The 16,180-nt window shown below is 44.1% G+C and overlaps 1 protein-coding gene across 2 annotated transcripts in view; it reads left to right on the top strand.

The window, feature by feature from the left end:
• Positions 1–3,252: 3,252 nt before the first annotated feature.
• SLC67A2 (solute carrier family 67 member 2) overlaps positions 3,253–16,180 on the top strand; it is a 247,332-nt gene continuing 234,404 nt past the window's right edge. For both annotated transcript variants that reach the window (XM_078656131.1, XM_078656132.1), the window contains exon 1: positions 3,253–3,480. In XM_078656131.1, coding sequence (XP_078512257.1) covers positions 3,394–3,480 — 87 coding nt within the window. In that variant the 5' untranslated portion in view covers positions 3,253–3,393. The remainder of the gene's footprint in view (positions 3,481–16,180) is intronic.

Here is a 16,180-nt window from a genome sequence, read left to right on the forward strand (position 1 = left end):
GTGCTTACGCAAGATTGCATTGTACTGTAAGCCGCCACTTGCTCCAACTCTTTTGCCTGTCTAAATTTCCTTTACTCTTATCATTTTTTCTTCCTGACTCGGTACAGGCTTGTGCCCAGTATTGTTGATACATGTTGTGTCTGACTTATTTGCCTATTTCCTAAAATTTTCAAATAAATCCTTGTCCGGCTGGACATTGGAAACTAAGCCATAGTTCTTATTTAAGTCTATGTTTGCTATCTTTTTGAAGTATTTGTTAAGCTCAGGACCTATGTTCTAGATAAAATGCAAGCCAACTTGTAGCATTTGATTTAAAGGCCCTAGCACACACTGTGCGCTTTACTAGGGACTTACCAGTAAATCACATATGCCAATCATGGATCATAAATTATTGTCACAAATTATACAGACAGCATATGTACTTTCAGCACTGATAAGCAGTGGTAAAGTGCCTAGAATCCTCTAGGCAACGAAAACAGGGTCCGAAAAATAGAAAGCAAAAGATAAAATGTTTGGGGATTAAGCTGTCAAAAGGGTTCAGGTCAAACAGGGTGCAAGCGGTTGGAAGGGACACCAGACCCTGGAAGGATGTCTGTGGCATGGCAGATGGTCAACAAGTGATTAGAGGAGACTGAAATTGGACGGCGTGGGCTAAAGCAAGATCAGTACCTTGCGAGGTTCTGGGACTGCAAGATAGTGGATGGTATTTCGTTTGAAACTTGGATTCATGGTGCATTGCATGACTGAAATTAGTGGGTAAGAGAGATGAAGGCCAACGACTTTCAGGTCGTTAACCATTTGATGGTGCCAGAGTGACTCAAGGAGGTGTGCTCTATTCCACTTAGGCTACAAGAACAGCACCGTTTTAAGCCAAAGCAGGAGAGGGCCTTTCAACAAACTAGCTTCAAACTGAAGGCTAAGGGCCAGGGTAATTCCTATGGGAGTCAGGGAGGACCCTAGAGAACTGTGAATGGTAATGTGTCCAGGAAGGAGCATCATGAGTGGTAACTTGCTACAAGCTCTATCTTGGCAGTGATGGCAGCGAGGGGTGGCGCTGACGCCCCCAGAGAAGATGTGACAAGTGACTCCTGGATGATGCCCTTTTGAACTGTCCCAGTTAGCTTTGCAGGAGGGTTGGGACAGAGGTGGAGAGGTGACATGGCACCTAGGATTGGCCAGGGGTGCCTGGCTTCTGTAACCTTGCTCTCCCTTTTAACAACTCTTGCACGAGGGAGAAACACCAGCTTGCCTGATGATCTTTCTGCGCTTCGCTGCTGGATACTGAGGCCGCCATGGAGATCTGGACGAGGAAACCCCTGTTGCCCAAAAATGACTAAGAACTCTGACCAGTTGACCCATGGACCAGTGGGTCTACCAATGACCAGTAAGGCTGCCCCCCTAGCACCCAATGAGCACCAGTGGGAGATATGCTCTGGATTTCTGTGACTAGAAACCAAGACCAGGAGAAAGGCTGACCCAAGGAGACAGTAGAACCAGCTTCTGGAGCACTACACCTGCTTTGTATGTGAGGAGATCTGTTGCAACTGCCCCTGGTGGCTTGAGCTCAGCACTAGCAATAAAGTGAACCCAAGACCATCAAAATCAACCCAGCAGGGCTGAGATATGGCATGTTAAAGGTTGTAGCGTGTGTGGCTCTGCTGCATCGTCCTATTAATACCCTGGGGTGGGCCAGGGCCCGGAAGTCAGTACAGGATTTGTTTATCCATTTATTCCAGGGAGGGAGAGTGTGTGGGGCCTCCTCCCCAGAATCTATCACCTGGGCCCCCTATCCCCTTGGCATATTTATTACGTAAGGGCGGGACCCCACTCGACCCCCGAAGGCCAAACAAGAAGGGGGAGTGCAGTTGCGCACGTGCCTGTGTCTGGGGGGAGCAGGGCAGCCACATTTGAAAGCAGCACGTTGGCAGGGAGAGACGTTGCTAGTTTATGGCCACAAATGGAGTTGCAGGCCGAGCAGGAGCCAGTGAGGCAGCAAGTGGGGGGAGGGGGTCCCTCTACTGCCCCTAATGCAAAGGAGGCCTTGGGGTGTCCAGGTGGGACTGGGCACCACCCTAACAAAAAAGGAAACACAAAAATAAAAATACACATGGTCTCCCAGCCCAGCGGACGACCCGCTGTAATAATATTCACTGCTCCGACTGGAGCACCCCATAATGCCCTGTAGACTGAATCATATTTCATGACTCAGGCAATCAAACGATACACAGCACAGTGAGTAACTGGGAAGAGATAGCCTTTCAAATGTAGATGTAAGCATCTCACGGCTAATGGGCTACCACTGGGGTTACCTTTGCCACAGAAAATACCGGCCATTTTTATGCATAAATAGACATTTATTTATCATCGTCTGTTTTCATTTCCTTCTGATTTTGTTGATTTTATCAGTCAGGGGTCATTAAGTCAGCTCTAGAACACATTTAAAGTGAATTCTTTTTATATTTACAGGTTTATTTATATACCATCAAGGGCAGTGATCAAAGTGTATTAAAAAACAGGTGGGAACGATGATGCTGTGCGCAAAGAGGGTGGGATTGATGAGCGTTGGGGCAGAGTCAAATGCGTGGCTAACAAAACAAAATATTCGGCAACTTTTTTCCAACTTTCACCTTCCGGTAACTACATATAAATTAAAGGCACAGATTAAATGAAAATAAATGCAGCTAATTTAAACAGTGGGATAATGTACTATGGTACATTATGAAACCTCTGTTAGTTAATGCATTGCAGAGATATGTGTCTAACTAGAAAGCCATAGAACTAAATCCAGGTTGGTGCAGTGGATAATAGTGATTTGTGTAGCTTTCTGGGATCCATTATTGGTTTTATACCCATTTTACCACTAACTGGAAGGAGGTTGGAAGCACAAAAAAAGAGGAAAAATAGGCTTCAGTTCCAGTAAAATGCCAAAACTGTGTAGAAAATGTTGATTTTCTGATAAAAGTTTACCTGTTCCTGAAAGCTGGGAAGATTGTGATTTTAACACCACAAACACTTCGTTGATATGATTTGCAGTGAAAACCTAGACCCTTTCTTCTGCAGCAACTTTTCTCCCAAAACCCCCAAATTTTGCTGTATTTTGGCGCCAGTGCTACTGTGGCTTGGAACTGTAAAAGCGCTAGGAGAGTGGTAAACACTAGAATGCGAAGCAGCCTATTTTAAATAGCACACCGACCACAGATAGTTAAAGCAGGTGTGGTCTAGTTTATAGGATCTTTGTGGGCGGAACAATAAGCGTCCATCCCTGCTGCTTCCTAGCCAAGTCATGGGCAGCTTGTGTTGCCATTGCCAAAGGCATTTGGATTGCTGATATCCGGCTACTGAAGCACAGCTGCAGAATGTCGATGTTGCTGTAAAGAACACACATTCTTTATAATGGATACCAAGGTGTCAGCGATCGTTTTCACTCCAGCAGGAAAGCGTAGCCGTTTCATAACCTGTCTATATGCGGTGGGGTTTTTGGTAAGTGTTGTAATGTTTCCGTTTGCTTTTGTGTAACCCTATTTAATTGCATTGAAATGGAAGAAGGGTTCTGAATGACCCGCAAGTAACCCCTCAATAAATTGCACGTTATTGCAGAAGCCATATTTTAACCCGAAATATTCGATGTAGCTTGTTGAAGCTTAAAAATTGACACAAAAGATAAAAATGTTATTCAAAAGTTTTATTTTTTCTATACTATGCCATATCTTTAAATAATGTTGCCGATTTCCAAGTACTTATCTTTCAAGTAGTATTTATTTTTGGATGTCGACAGGTTTTGGAAAAGGGCAGGATCTTGTTCTTTGTAAAAATCAATGTCTTTTTAATCAGGAAGAGGGGCCGATATCACTCAGATCACCCCAACCTTCATATTCATTGTTACAGGAGACGCGAACTTGTCTAATTCCACCATGGCGGCCACGTTTACTTGAATGATTGTAAAGCGCGCTCGCAGTCTGCTTTCCATTTCTATGTAGCTTTACCCAACCACAATGATGTCCGGCTTCATCCTGCATTGTTGGCAGTAAAGGATTCAGACTTCCCACCCTTGCAAAATTTTCACTCGGTGCGAGAACAGCGAATAATCACAAATAGTAAGGAATGAGCAGGCAGCTGTTTAGAAGTATTAAGCTGTTTAGAAGTATTATTAACTATTTAGAAAGGACATTCACGAGTGCCACTGTTAATCAACGGTGAGGATGTAAGTTTCCCAGCTCTGTTTCCTGCCTCAAGCTAATGCAGTACCACATGTATCGGAACAGGTGTCATCGGTTACACCTCAGAAACGCATCATATGCAATTCTTAATGCATCACAGGAAGTGAAGTTACAATAAGTGATGCCATGCCCTTGTAATCATTCTGACTTAAAATGTCAAAGGGTTATTTGACCAAAGTAATAAATGAGCATAATTACAAAGAGCATTTTTGTTGTACTTTTTTATAAATTACATGCATTTTTCCACATCTCAATGTGTATCTAAACTTCATAGCTGAAAGTGACAATTTTTTTTTTTTAAAGAAACACTTGATACATATTTTTTTTAAAACATATTTTATCTGTCAATTGCGAATACAACTCAGAGTTCTGCACACCAGAGTCCTCTGCTGGATCATACCATACCTTGTCACATAGGCAACTGACTTTCGTAGGTTGCAGCCAGGAAAAGTAAAAAAATACAGAAGTCAATACAACCACCCACTCCCGACCCCTCCAAGTCGCACGATGTCCGCAGTCTTTGCCTCAGCCCCGATGTATAGCAACAAATCTGTAGCATAATAACCCACGTCTCCCCGGTCCACCCTCCTACCCCGTCTCCCCATCTCTCTACGTGCAGTCAGGCTTATCCTAGTGGACGAGCCTCCACAGCCACTGGCGGCTCTAGCCACAGCCCCTTGTAATCCACCCATCTCTTCCATATCTTGAAATGCTTACTTGGGCAGCCCCTGGCCACAAATATAGGCTGTTCCAGCCCCATACAAAAATCAAATCCGTTCTTCCATTCTGTCAGTGATTGGGCCTGCTGCGCCTTCCACGCCCTAGCGATATCCCGCTTTGCCAGCGTAAAGCCAAGCCGCATGAGGTGTCTTTTATAGATGTTACCCCCTATGCCCTCCATAACGTGAAGCAAAGCTAGTTGTGCTGTCCGCTGGAGCTCCCATAGATTATTACATATTTAAACTCTTTTTATTAGGTAAGCAAAATGTGCTGGTGTGTGTAGGATTTATTTTTATTTTTATATTTTTAAACATTAAACTTGCTGTCAATACACGTTTTCTTTCATGCTGGTGTTCTTTATCCAGCTTCAAAGCACAGAAGCGTCACACATTTAAAGTTCATTAAGCAATACATTGGTTAATGGATTGGATCTCGGTTCCTCAGATAAGAGATTAAATACAACCCTTTCTTCGGCCATTTGTACAAAATAAGTTGTCGCTGCCAGTGGGATGGATGTTTACAAACATTCAAGATCAGATTACACGCAGTGTATTTGGAAATCCAAGCTGCTGCAGTGCTGGGGCACAAAGTGACATCTCTCAGCTACAAGTGAAGGGAACAGGGTCCCTTTTCAGAAAATAGTGGTGGCACTCTGTCCCCTCCTATCTTCCCCCTGTTCAGCAGGGCATCATCAGACCTGACAACCTTGAAAAAATTGTGTATTATGTGAGCCGATGGAGAGAGGGGGCAGGGCCAGGATAAGTGGGAGACACTTTGAATCCATTACAGCCCGAAGAGCTTTGTATCAGGCAAGGCCATGGCAGATTAGTGGGGCTGTTCCCCTAGCACATCCTGAGTAGCCACTAGTCCTAACCTTCATCAAAACATGCAGAAAGAGTCTACCGCTATGGCCTGGGAGGGTAGAAAACTACCATATCTCGACACACAGGCTGAAAACCTACATTTTGGAGAGGTTTCCAAATCACATTGTGTTCTCCGTCTGATATTGTCTGTTCACCTGGTGATCGTGTGAAGAGTACCTAAATCATGCAGGGCCGGCTCTAGGACTTTTGCGGAACCAGGATGAAAGGGAATATGTCTCTAGTTTGCATACAACATCACAGGCAAAGATATCACAGAAAATAACATCCAAGGAAGAGTCATCAATTAACTATTATTGAAGTGAATTTGCAAGAATCAACTTTTCTGGTGCAGATATCATAAAAATAATTAAAACATAAATAATAACACTAATAAAATAAGTACATATCAAAACAAAGGTTACAGGGAAATTATAGTTAGGTTCTGAATTTAAGCGCACAAAACCAGAGAAATTCAAAGTTATAGTTTTACTTATTTCATTTATAAAGTTTTATATAGCGCGAACATGACCCACGAGGGTTTCAGAGCGCTTTACAATACACAGTTGTTGAGCATTATATGGTTAGCATGGGGACTAGTAGTCATCAAGGAATGATCCATGAAGGAATCAGAGCGCTTTACAATACACAGTTATTACACATTAGGTGGTTGAGATAGTATACATACATTCGTTATTCAATACAAAAGAGGTAGACCGTAGTATAAGGGTAGCATAGGTGACTGGTAGTCACCATAGCGTTAAAGTCTTAGGATGTGAATTTGTTCATTAGAAGCAGTTTTACTTCCTTTTTTGAATGAGGTAAAGGAAGAGATTCCGCCTACCACTGGAGGTAGAGAGTTCCAAATCTTCGGAGCGATCCCTGAGAATGCTCTGCCACCGGTTCTCTTTTTGTGGAAGGATTGTGGTTTCAGTAGTAGTGAACTCACACTTCGCAATTGTCTGCATCCTCCTGATCGTTCTAGGTTTTGTGCTAAGTAACTGGGGGTATTGCTATGCAGGGCTTTGTGGGTCATTCATGCAGGCGATCTTTAGGTGTATGCTTGCTGCGTAGGGTAGCCAGTTCAGAGCTTTCAAGGTCGGAGAAATGTGGTTATTTCTTTTAGTACCTGAGACCAGTCGGGCCGCAGTGTTAAGCGAAGCCCTCAGTGGTGCCAGTTTGTATTTGGGGAGACTGCATTGAGTGGTGCTTCCATAGTCCAATCTTGGTAGCACCAGGGCTTGTACCGCCATTTTTAAGTTGTTCTGTGGGAAGAAGGGTTTAAGTTTCCTTAGTATGCTTATCTGATGATTAGCTTCCTTGGTGGCAATATTGATTTGTGCCTGCATGTTCAAGTGTTTGTTTATGGTGACTCCCAGGGATTTCGCGGAGTCAATGATGTGGGGAGCACAGTCAAAGGAAGTTAGATGCTTCAACCATAAGTCTGTCTTGGGTGTGTGATTGGGAGGGGAGATGAGAAGGAATTTCATTTTATGGGTGTTAAGCATGACGTGGTTGCCAGTGAGCCAATTTTGAGTATTATGTAGAATAGCGTTGAGGAAGATGAAGTCTTCTGGTTGGGAGATTTTCATATACAGTTGGGTGTTGTCCGCATACAGTTGATAAAGAACGTTCACAGAGTTTAATGCATTTGCCAGGGGTTCCATGAGTAGGTTGAAAAGAATGGGTGAGAGTGCTGAACCCTGTGGAACCCCTATGGTGACCATGGAGGGTTGATAGAGTGAGTGGTTCGTCTTAATTCTTTGTGTTCTGTTATTTAGGAAGGAGGTGAACCTCTGTAGCACTGGGCAAGTTGGGCCCATCCTTTGTTCCAGTAGGGACAGTAGGTTGTCATGCTTAACTGTATCAAAGGCGGAGGATAAGTCAAGAAGTATCAATAGGCATGATTCGTTGTGGTCTAGCATTTTTAATATGTCTTCCATTATGTGGGTGAGTGCAGATTCAGTGCTGTGACCTTGACGGAAGCCGTAATGGTGTTTGTCTAGGAGGTTGTAATTCTCAATGTGGTTGCATAGTTGTATTTGTACACATTTTTCGAGCAATTTTGCCAAAGTGGGGATGTTAGATATAGGGCAGTAGTTGTTGAAATCTGAGTGGAGGGAGTCGGATTTCTTTAGTATAGGTGTGACCTGCCCTATTTTAAGACAGTCCGGTATGTATCCTTGTCTCAGAGAGGCGTTTATAATCTTTGACCACAGGGTTAGAATAGAGGTTTTTATCATTTTGAATGGAGAAGGAGGTAAGGGGTCCGAGAAGTGATTGGAGGGGTTAATCACTAGAAGAGTGCTATAAGGATTTCTTGTTCAGGGATGGGTGAGAAGGTGTGCCAAGAGGCATTGTTTTTTGGGATTTCCGTCGGAGTACTTAAATGGACTTTGATCTGAGAGGGAAATTTAGTATCCAGAGCAATAGTTTGTGGGAGGGCCTTCTTAGATTGGATGTCGAGTTCAATCGATTATGTTTTTTCCAGGAAAAACTTGGCAAGCTCATCTCAGTTAGGAGTAGCCAAATCGCTTGGTTCCATGGAGTTAGGCGTGTTGCGCGCTTGTTGTTTGACGATTTCGAATAGTTTTTTGAGGTGGTTGATGGCTTGTTTCATCTGGGTTTTGAAAAAGTCTGCCTTAGCCTTTAGGATCTTCCTGGTATATGAATTCCTCAGCACTCTAAGTTTATATAGGTGATCAAAGGAGGGTGCTGATTTCCATAGTCGCTCACCTGATCTTAGCTTGCGCCGATCCGTGTTCAGGTTCTCATCGAACCATGGTTTAAATATTTTGAGGAAACTTTTTTTTCTTGGACGGGTGCTGCAGAGTCAAGAATTTCAAGCATAGTGGAATTGTAAAAGACTGTGAGGTCATGGACGTAGGCCATGTCTGTCTTGGGATCAGGGCGGAGTTACATCTGTTTACCAGGTCGATGGGGTTGATATTTTGTATATTCCTTTTCCATTGTTTTGTTTTTGTGGTTTGGCCCCTTTTTGAAGTTACCTCGATATCTATAGAGAAGAAAATACTAAAATGGTCCGTCCAGTCACATGGGGTGATTTATTTATTTATTTATTTTGAAACTTTTATAGAGCGCGAACAAGACCCTTGTGGATATCCGAGCGCTTTACAGTAAGTGAGGTTAATTATACAGCAAATAAATGCAGGTAAATCAAGTATACATAACATCTTGTGCAACATAACACAATAGGGTGCAAAGCAGGAAAGTCCTGTTGAGTCATGACAATGGCAATATAATGACTAGGTTGTCTAGTTGGACCCTTGTCATAATAACGAATACTGGTGAGGGTAAGAATGTTCTCAGAATTTCCTTAGTCTATGTTCAGGTGAATTTTGCCATGAGAATCGATTTTACTTACTTTTTGAAAGATGCAGTGGAGGAATTCAATCTAGTTTCTGGGGGTAGCGCATTCCATAACCTGGGCGCAATCCCTGAGAAGGATTGTTTATATGTTTTCTTTTTGTTGAATCTTTGTGGATTCAATAGTAGGTTTTCCGCACTTCTTGTGGCTCTTGTACCACCAGAGATTGTCAATTTCTGTGCCAGGTTGATGGGTGCATTGTGATGTATGGCCTTATGCGTCATGCACGCTATTTTCAGGTGAAATCTGGCTTCAAATGGTAGTCAATTCAAGGATTTTAAGCCTGGGGAGATGTTGGACCTTCTTTTCGAACTAGTGATGAGTCTCGCTGCAGCATTGATAGAGGATCTTAGCTGTGCTGTTGTAGCTTTAGGAAGGCCACGGAGAGGGACACTTCCATAATCCACACGCGGGTTAACTAGAGCTTGAACTGCCGTCTTGAAGTCATTGATTGGCAGGAAGGGTTTCAACTTCCTCAGTGTGTTTATCTGGAAGTTTGCTCCCTTTTTTGCGTTGCTAATGTGTTTCTGCATATTGAGGTTGCAGTCAAGTGTTATACCTAAAGATTTCGCTGAGTCCACAATGGTTGGTTGGGCATTGAATGCAGTAAGATGTTTGAACCAGTCATGCATTATGGGGACTTTGGCAGGTGGAGCTATTGGGAGGAATTCATTTTTTAGAGCGTTCAATTTGAGGTGGTTCTCTGCCAGCCATGTCTGGGTGTTCTTAAGCGTTGTGTTAAGCAATTTAATGTCTTCTAGGGTGTGCATCTTAAGGTATAGTTGGGTATCGTCTGCGTACATGTGATATTGTATGTTAGACGCTTGTAGTAATTCGGTGAGTGGTTCCATGAGTAAATTAAACAGTGCTAGGGATAGAGAGGACCCTTGCGGGACTCCAAACGTTACTGGAATGGGTTTGGACAAGGTGTTATTGAACTTGAATTTTCGAGTCCAGTTTTGGAGAAAAGAGGTAAACCAGTTAAGCACTGACCTTGATAGACCCATTCTGTGATTCAGAGCAGATCTATCAAGTTCTCGTGTTTGACCGTATCAAAGGCTGAGGAGAGGTCTAGTAGGATGAGTAGGCATGTACCGTTCTGATCAAGGATTTGTAGCGCATCGTCAATTTTGTTTGTCATAGCTGATCTCATGCTGTGACCTGCTCGGAAACCTGATTGATGTTTGTTAAGAAGGTCAAAGTGATCAATATGTTTTGTCAGTTGGTGGTGTACACATTTTTCCAATAGTTTGGCCAAGGTAGGAATATTGGAAATAGGGCGATAGTTGTTTAGGTCCCTAGGGTCAGCTGTGGGTTTCTTTAGGATGGGTGATACCTGTCCAACTTTGAGGGTGCCCGGGATGCACCCTTGTTGAAGTCAACTATTAATGATTTTGATCCAGAGAGGTAGAAGCAATGGGGTTAAGTCTTTAACAGCGTTTGCGGGGAGAGGGTTGGTGAGGTGACTGGCAGGTTTCAGGGCACTGCGAATCTTGCCTTTAGCTTCTTCAGTGTAAGTATCAAAGGATGACAAAGCTGCGTCTTTTTTAGGTCAAACTTTGAGGGGATTTGTTGTGACGCAGTTGGGAGTAGTGGGGAGGTTTTGGTATGAGGACTCAAGTGTAAGATTAGGTCATTGAGGAGATCTTTCTTGATGTTGTCAGTCTTCAGATTAAAGAAGGCAGAAAATTCTTCACAAGGGTGGTTGTGGACGGGCAATGTCTTGTAGCCGTTGAGGTGCACCCTTAGATTGGGTTTTGATTAATTCAAAAAGATTTTGGAGGACGGTTTTGTGCTTGGTCTAGTTGGTGGCTAAAGAAGTCTGCTTTAGTGCGCTTGATCTTTCTTTAGAATGCATTTATCTTTTTTCTTAGTCTTGAGGTGCTTAGCGGATGGGACTGATCTCCAGTTGCGTTCCGAAGTTCTAAGAGAACGTCTATCCTCCTTAAGTAGACCGCTGTACCAGGGTTTAGAGTCTTTCGTGGAAACTCTCTTTAGTTGAAGGCGAGCTACCTCGTTAAACATCGAGGTCATTGAATTGAGGTAGTGGTTGGTGAGATCATTTACGTTGGAAGAGCCAGCAGGGGGCAGAAGTACATTGAAGCTAGAAGATGGTAATGTGTTAGGGTTGAGTTTTTAAAAAAGTCTCTTTTCCATACCTTTGGTTTTGTGGATTGAACCGAATTAAGTTTCACTGTTTCCTTGATAAAGAAGGTGATTATATGATGGTCTGACCAATCACAGGGTTGGATTGACTCTAACTGAATGTTATCACTTTTGGAGATTATTAAATCCAAGATTGAGCCTTTATTGTGTGTAGGGCTGTTGCAAATTTGGGTGAGGTCTAGGGCGCCGAGGAAGTTTTTGAGATTATTGACCACAGTATCGTTGTGGTCGTTCCAATGGAGATTGAAGTCGCCAAGGAATATTTGGGTGTTTTGTCGTCCGATGTTCATTGTGACCATGCCCATGAGGAGTTCGGTGAAGATGGGGTTGTCACGGGGTGGATGATAGATGATGTGTAACGAGTATAATGGTTTGCCATTGCTGTTGATGTCGAGGCATATATATTCGCAAGAGGGGAATACAGGGGAAATGGCCCTGTTTACGGTGATGTTGCTACGGTGTATACATGCGATTCCTTCCCCTATCTTGCCACTCCTGTCCAATCTGATATCGTAATCTGGTGGTACTAGAATGTCGATGAGTGGCGCAGAGGATTCTGTTGGCCAGGTTTCGGTTAACATTATCAGGTCCAGATCATGTGAGATAATGAGGTCAGCTATGTCCGCTGCGTGTTTAGAGGCCAATCTTCAATTTAGGAGTGTGCATTTAAGACTGGGAGTGATGAGGGAAGAAGTGGGATCCTGAATGAGTGGGACTCTTGTTAGATTACTGTTGATGATTCCTGTATTGTTGTGTGTAGAGGACCTGTGAGGGTTCGGGGGGATAGTAGGGATGGCCATGTGGGCGGGAGATAAGTGGATCGTTAGAGAGGGTTTGAAGGAGTGCAGAAGAGAGCGTAGATCGTTCTCTGAAAATGGATTGATGCTTCGCATTGGGCGGGTAGAAACATTACTAGAGGGAACTGATTTCCAGCTGGGTAGAGTAAGATTAGGGGTGAAGGGTAGGTGAGTTGGGAGCTCGCTTGATAAAGAGGTTCTTGAAGATCTAGTGCGCCATGGTTGTCTCTATATCATCTCTTTAAAAGCTATGAATTCCTCTTTGAATTGGTGAAGTGCAGACATAATCTCATTCAGTCTGGTGTCTGGAGCGGTTATGAGTGGGGTAGGTGGCTGTGATATGAAAGTGGGTGGGTGCGATGTGGATTGGTTAGGTGTGTGATCTGGTGCAGGCGTGAGTAGAGTGTGGATGGGAGAATAGTTGATGTAGATGTAGATTGCTGAGTTGCTGGTGTGGCTGGCTGATGTGTGGGAGGTGTGAATGGGAGCGGTGTGTGATCTGAGGGTGGCGTGTTTTCGAAATGGTGATGGAGTGTCCTATTATGTGCCAACAACTGACCTGGGGGGGCGTTTGCTGGAATGGGGGGAGTATTTGTTAGGAGTGTTATTTTTGAAGCAAGGATGAGGTAGGGGGAGAGATGATTGAGGAAGGGGTGATGTTAGCGGGGGGAGTTATGATCGTATCCGGAGGGAGTCAGTTTCTATTGTAGGTGCGTATGTTGACTCAGTACTGGAATGGGGGAGTGTGAGTTAGGAGTGTCATTCTGAAGCAAGGATGAGGTGGGGGACAGGTGATTATGGAAGGGGTGATGTTAGAGGGTGGGAGCTATGATCGTACCCGGAGGGGGTTCAGTTTCTATTGGAGGTGAGTATGTTGTCTCAGTCGTGCTAGGTGGAGGTAAGGTGTGTGGGTTAGGTGCAATGAGATGAGGTGTGTTGGTGGGAGGGGTAGTCAGGGTGGAAGAAGCGTATGGATCCGCTGCACGTAGTGGACGGGGTAATAGAGGGTGGAGGCTGACAGAGGGGGGTTGGAGATGTGACATCTTGTGTGCTGGAGGTAGGAGTAGCTTGGGTAGTAGTTTGGGGATTAGACACTTGGTCTTTAATAATGGGGAAGATGTTATCCAGGAGATTTAAACTACTGTCCTTGGATTGAATGAGGATTGTTCCGTTATTGTAGATGGTGATGGTTGCTGTCGCTTGGAAGAGCTGGGATGGGGCAATAGTAATAACTAGACCATGCGCGGATTTCCTATTGGAAGATATCGTAAATGAGACTAGGAATGCTTTCCTCCATTGGGCTCTTCGTTTCGTTTGGAAAATGATATCAGTGGTTCTGTTCCCGTTGTGTCGTGAGAAATAGCGATCAGCGAAGAGAGTTTCAGGGTTCAATTTTATAAAATTATGCTTGAAACGTTTGGCAGACTTTTTTGAGAGGTTGGGAGGATAAATGATGTTGTAAGTATGTATGCCTGTGAGTTCCATGTTATGCGCAGAAAAGTAGGTGCGGTGAAAAGGACGCAAAAGTGTGTATGGGTGTATGGTACTGCGGCTGTGACGCATTTATTATAGGCTGAAGGGGAGACGGGGGTTGGATCTCAGATGTCCTGACGGTTGCACCATGAGTGCCAGGTGCTGAGTAGGATGTGGGGTAAAGGAGAAGAAAAGACACAGGGCATAGAGATAGAGTAGAGGGAGATACATTGAGGGAAGAAAGTAACGAAAGTCTGAACTGAAATGAGAGGGAAGAGCCGTCAGTAGCCCTAAAAACTAAGGGCTATAACACTATGGTGATGGCAGTGTAAAATGGCCGACTTCATAGTAGAGGTCTTCCTAAACAGCTAATGATACCGTGTTCGTTTTAGCTATGATGAGGTCTAGTGTCTCTCCCTTGTTGCGGGTTGGACTGACACAAAATTGGGACAGATCCTGATTGGATAGAAAATATTTAAGACCGCTTACACCATGATCGCTCGAGTTATTCCAATGGAGGTTGAAGTTCTCCAGGAAAATCGGTGGCACTTGTGAGTTGTCATTGAATGTAATGTCTTACATTAGCTCAACGATGAACATCAGATTATCACTCGGAGGGTGGTAAGTTTGCTTCTCATCAGAGATGTTGATCCAGAGATATTCGCAGGTGGATAAAGAGATGGAATTTGCTTGATTGATTGCGATTGTGTTTCGATAAATGCAGGCTAGCCCGCTATCGGGTGGCATGTTTCTGTCTAGGCGGATTAGGTCGTGACTAGGAGGTATCAGTAGGTCTAGGATGGGAGAGGAGGAACTATTTAGCCACGTTACGGTAAGGGCGATAATGTCAAGATCATTTGCGAGGATGAGGTTGTAAAAGTCAGGGGCATATTTGCTAGCTGATCTGCAGTTGATGAGTGTACACTTCATCTTTCTAGTCGAATGGGGGAGAGTAGTCTGCACTATGTTGATATTTTTGAGGTTTTCTCTATTAATAGATCTGTGGTTGTGAGTGGGTTCTCTGAAGGGGTTGGTTTGAATGGATTTGATAGTGCTACAACAATACTTCTCTTTGGTGATGGTTGATAGATTTTGCATCTTGGCCTTGAGATGGGATAGGCAGCCGGCTAACTCATTGAATTGTGCGATCCAATCAGAATTGGGATAATTAGTTGTGTGTGTAAATGTGTGGTCTATTATAGGGGGAGGTCGGCAAGTAAGGTCTGGATGCATGGGGATCTCGTTATCTGGTTGCCTGGGGATAACGTTATTAGGGGTCGGTGAGGTTAGTTGATCATGGGGGTTTGTTGGAAGGTCCGAATCAATGTGGGGGGAAGGCCTTGAGTTTTGACCGCATGATAGGGGCTGATGCATGAGATCGGGGTAAGGTCGTTGAGTGGTGAGTTTGGATGAGCGGAATGAGTATCAGGGGTGTTAGGAGCCGTTCAGATATTGTGGTAGGTGGTAGGTCATGGGGAGCTTTGCATGCCAGTTCAGTTGTAGATGGGTAGAGAGGGATGTCGTGGGTGGAGTCCGGGTTGGTGGATTCTCCCTTGGGCATCAGGGATATCAGTGGTGTGTCTGCAATGTGGTGGCCGGTAGCTAAGAGTAAACCTGTCCCTCCTGGGCCAGGGGATCCAGGCGTGGTTGAGAGCAATGTGAAGGAGGGGTAGTGTTCTTTGGGGGTGTGGGGAGATTTTGGTTCAATTGAATTTGTTTTGGGATTTTGTCGTAGAGTTGGGGTGCCATCCGGAAAATCGGGAAGAGTAGTGGAGGGGGTGTGATTTTCTTGCTGTTCACTGCTTTCTTGATATTAGGGAAGATCTTGTCTATGGTAGCGAGTTTGGAATTAGAGGCGTGTATGAGGATATTACCGTTGTTGTATATGGAGATGGTAGCATTCGCAGAGCAGAAGTCCGAGGTGGCTAACGACCATTTTTACATTGGAAATTCGGAGCATGGAGTAGAAGATATTTCTCCACTGAGCACTTTTTTTGTGTTTGGAAGATGCGGTCATTCGATAGTACGCCGTTGCTGATGCAGAAGTAGGGATCTGAAATGAGTCTCAGTGTGAGATTTCATTAGCCTATGCTTGAACTTCTTTGATGCATTTTTGGAGGGATTGGGAGGATAGGTAATGATAAAAGTATGGAGGCCTGAGGGTTCTAGGTTTTTATCTATATAATTATTATTTTAAATTTTGTATTACTTTCTCTCTCTTTCTTCACTTCTTTATTTCCTTATCTCTCGGGGGTTTCCTCTCTGCTTCCTTCCTTCACCAGTTCGCTGGTAGCATTATCTGTTATATTTAGAATTGTCCTACACTGTTTCTTTGATATCCTCACTTGTCTGGAGAGGGCATTGTTGAGGGTTGAAGCCTTTCCAAGAAGGCCTCCACTTGCCTAGTGGGTCCTATTTTGCTGGCCATAGGTGTGGGAGGAGGGCGCCATCCACCGGTGGAGATCTGATTTTAATATGGAGTCATCTGTCTCTCTCATGGGAGGGTGATTTGAATGAGAGCTGTATGATGGATTGTAGGGGTCACCCGTACTCTGTGGG

Source organism: Lissotriton helveticus, chromosome 8 (genome assembly GCF_964261635.1).
Source record: "Lissotriton helveticus chromosome 8, aLisHel1.1, whole genome shotgun sequence".
NCBI lineage: Eukaryota > Metazoa > Chordata > Amphibia > Caudata > Salamandridae > Lissotriton > Lissotriton helveticus.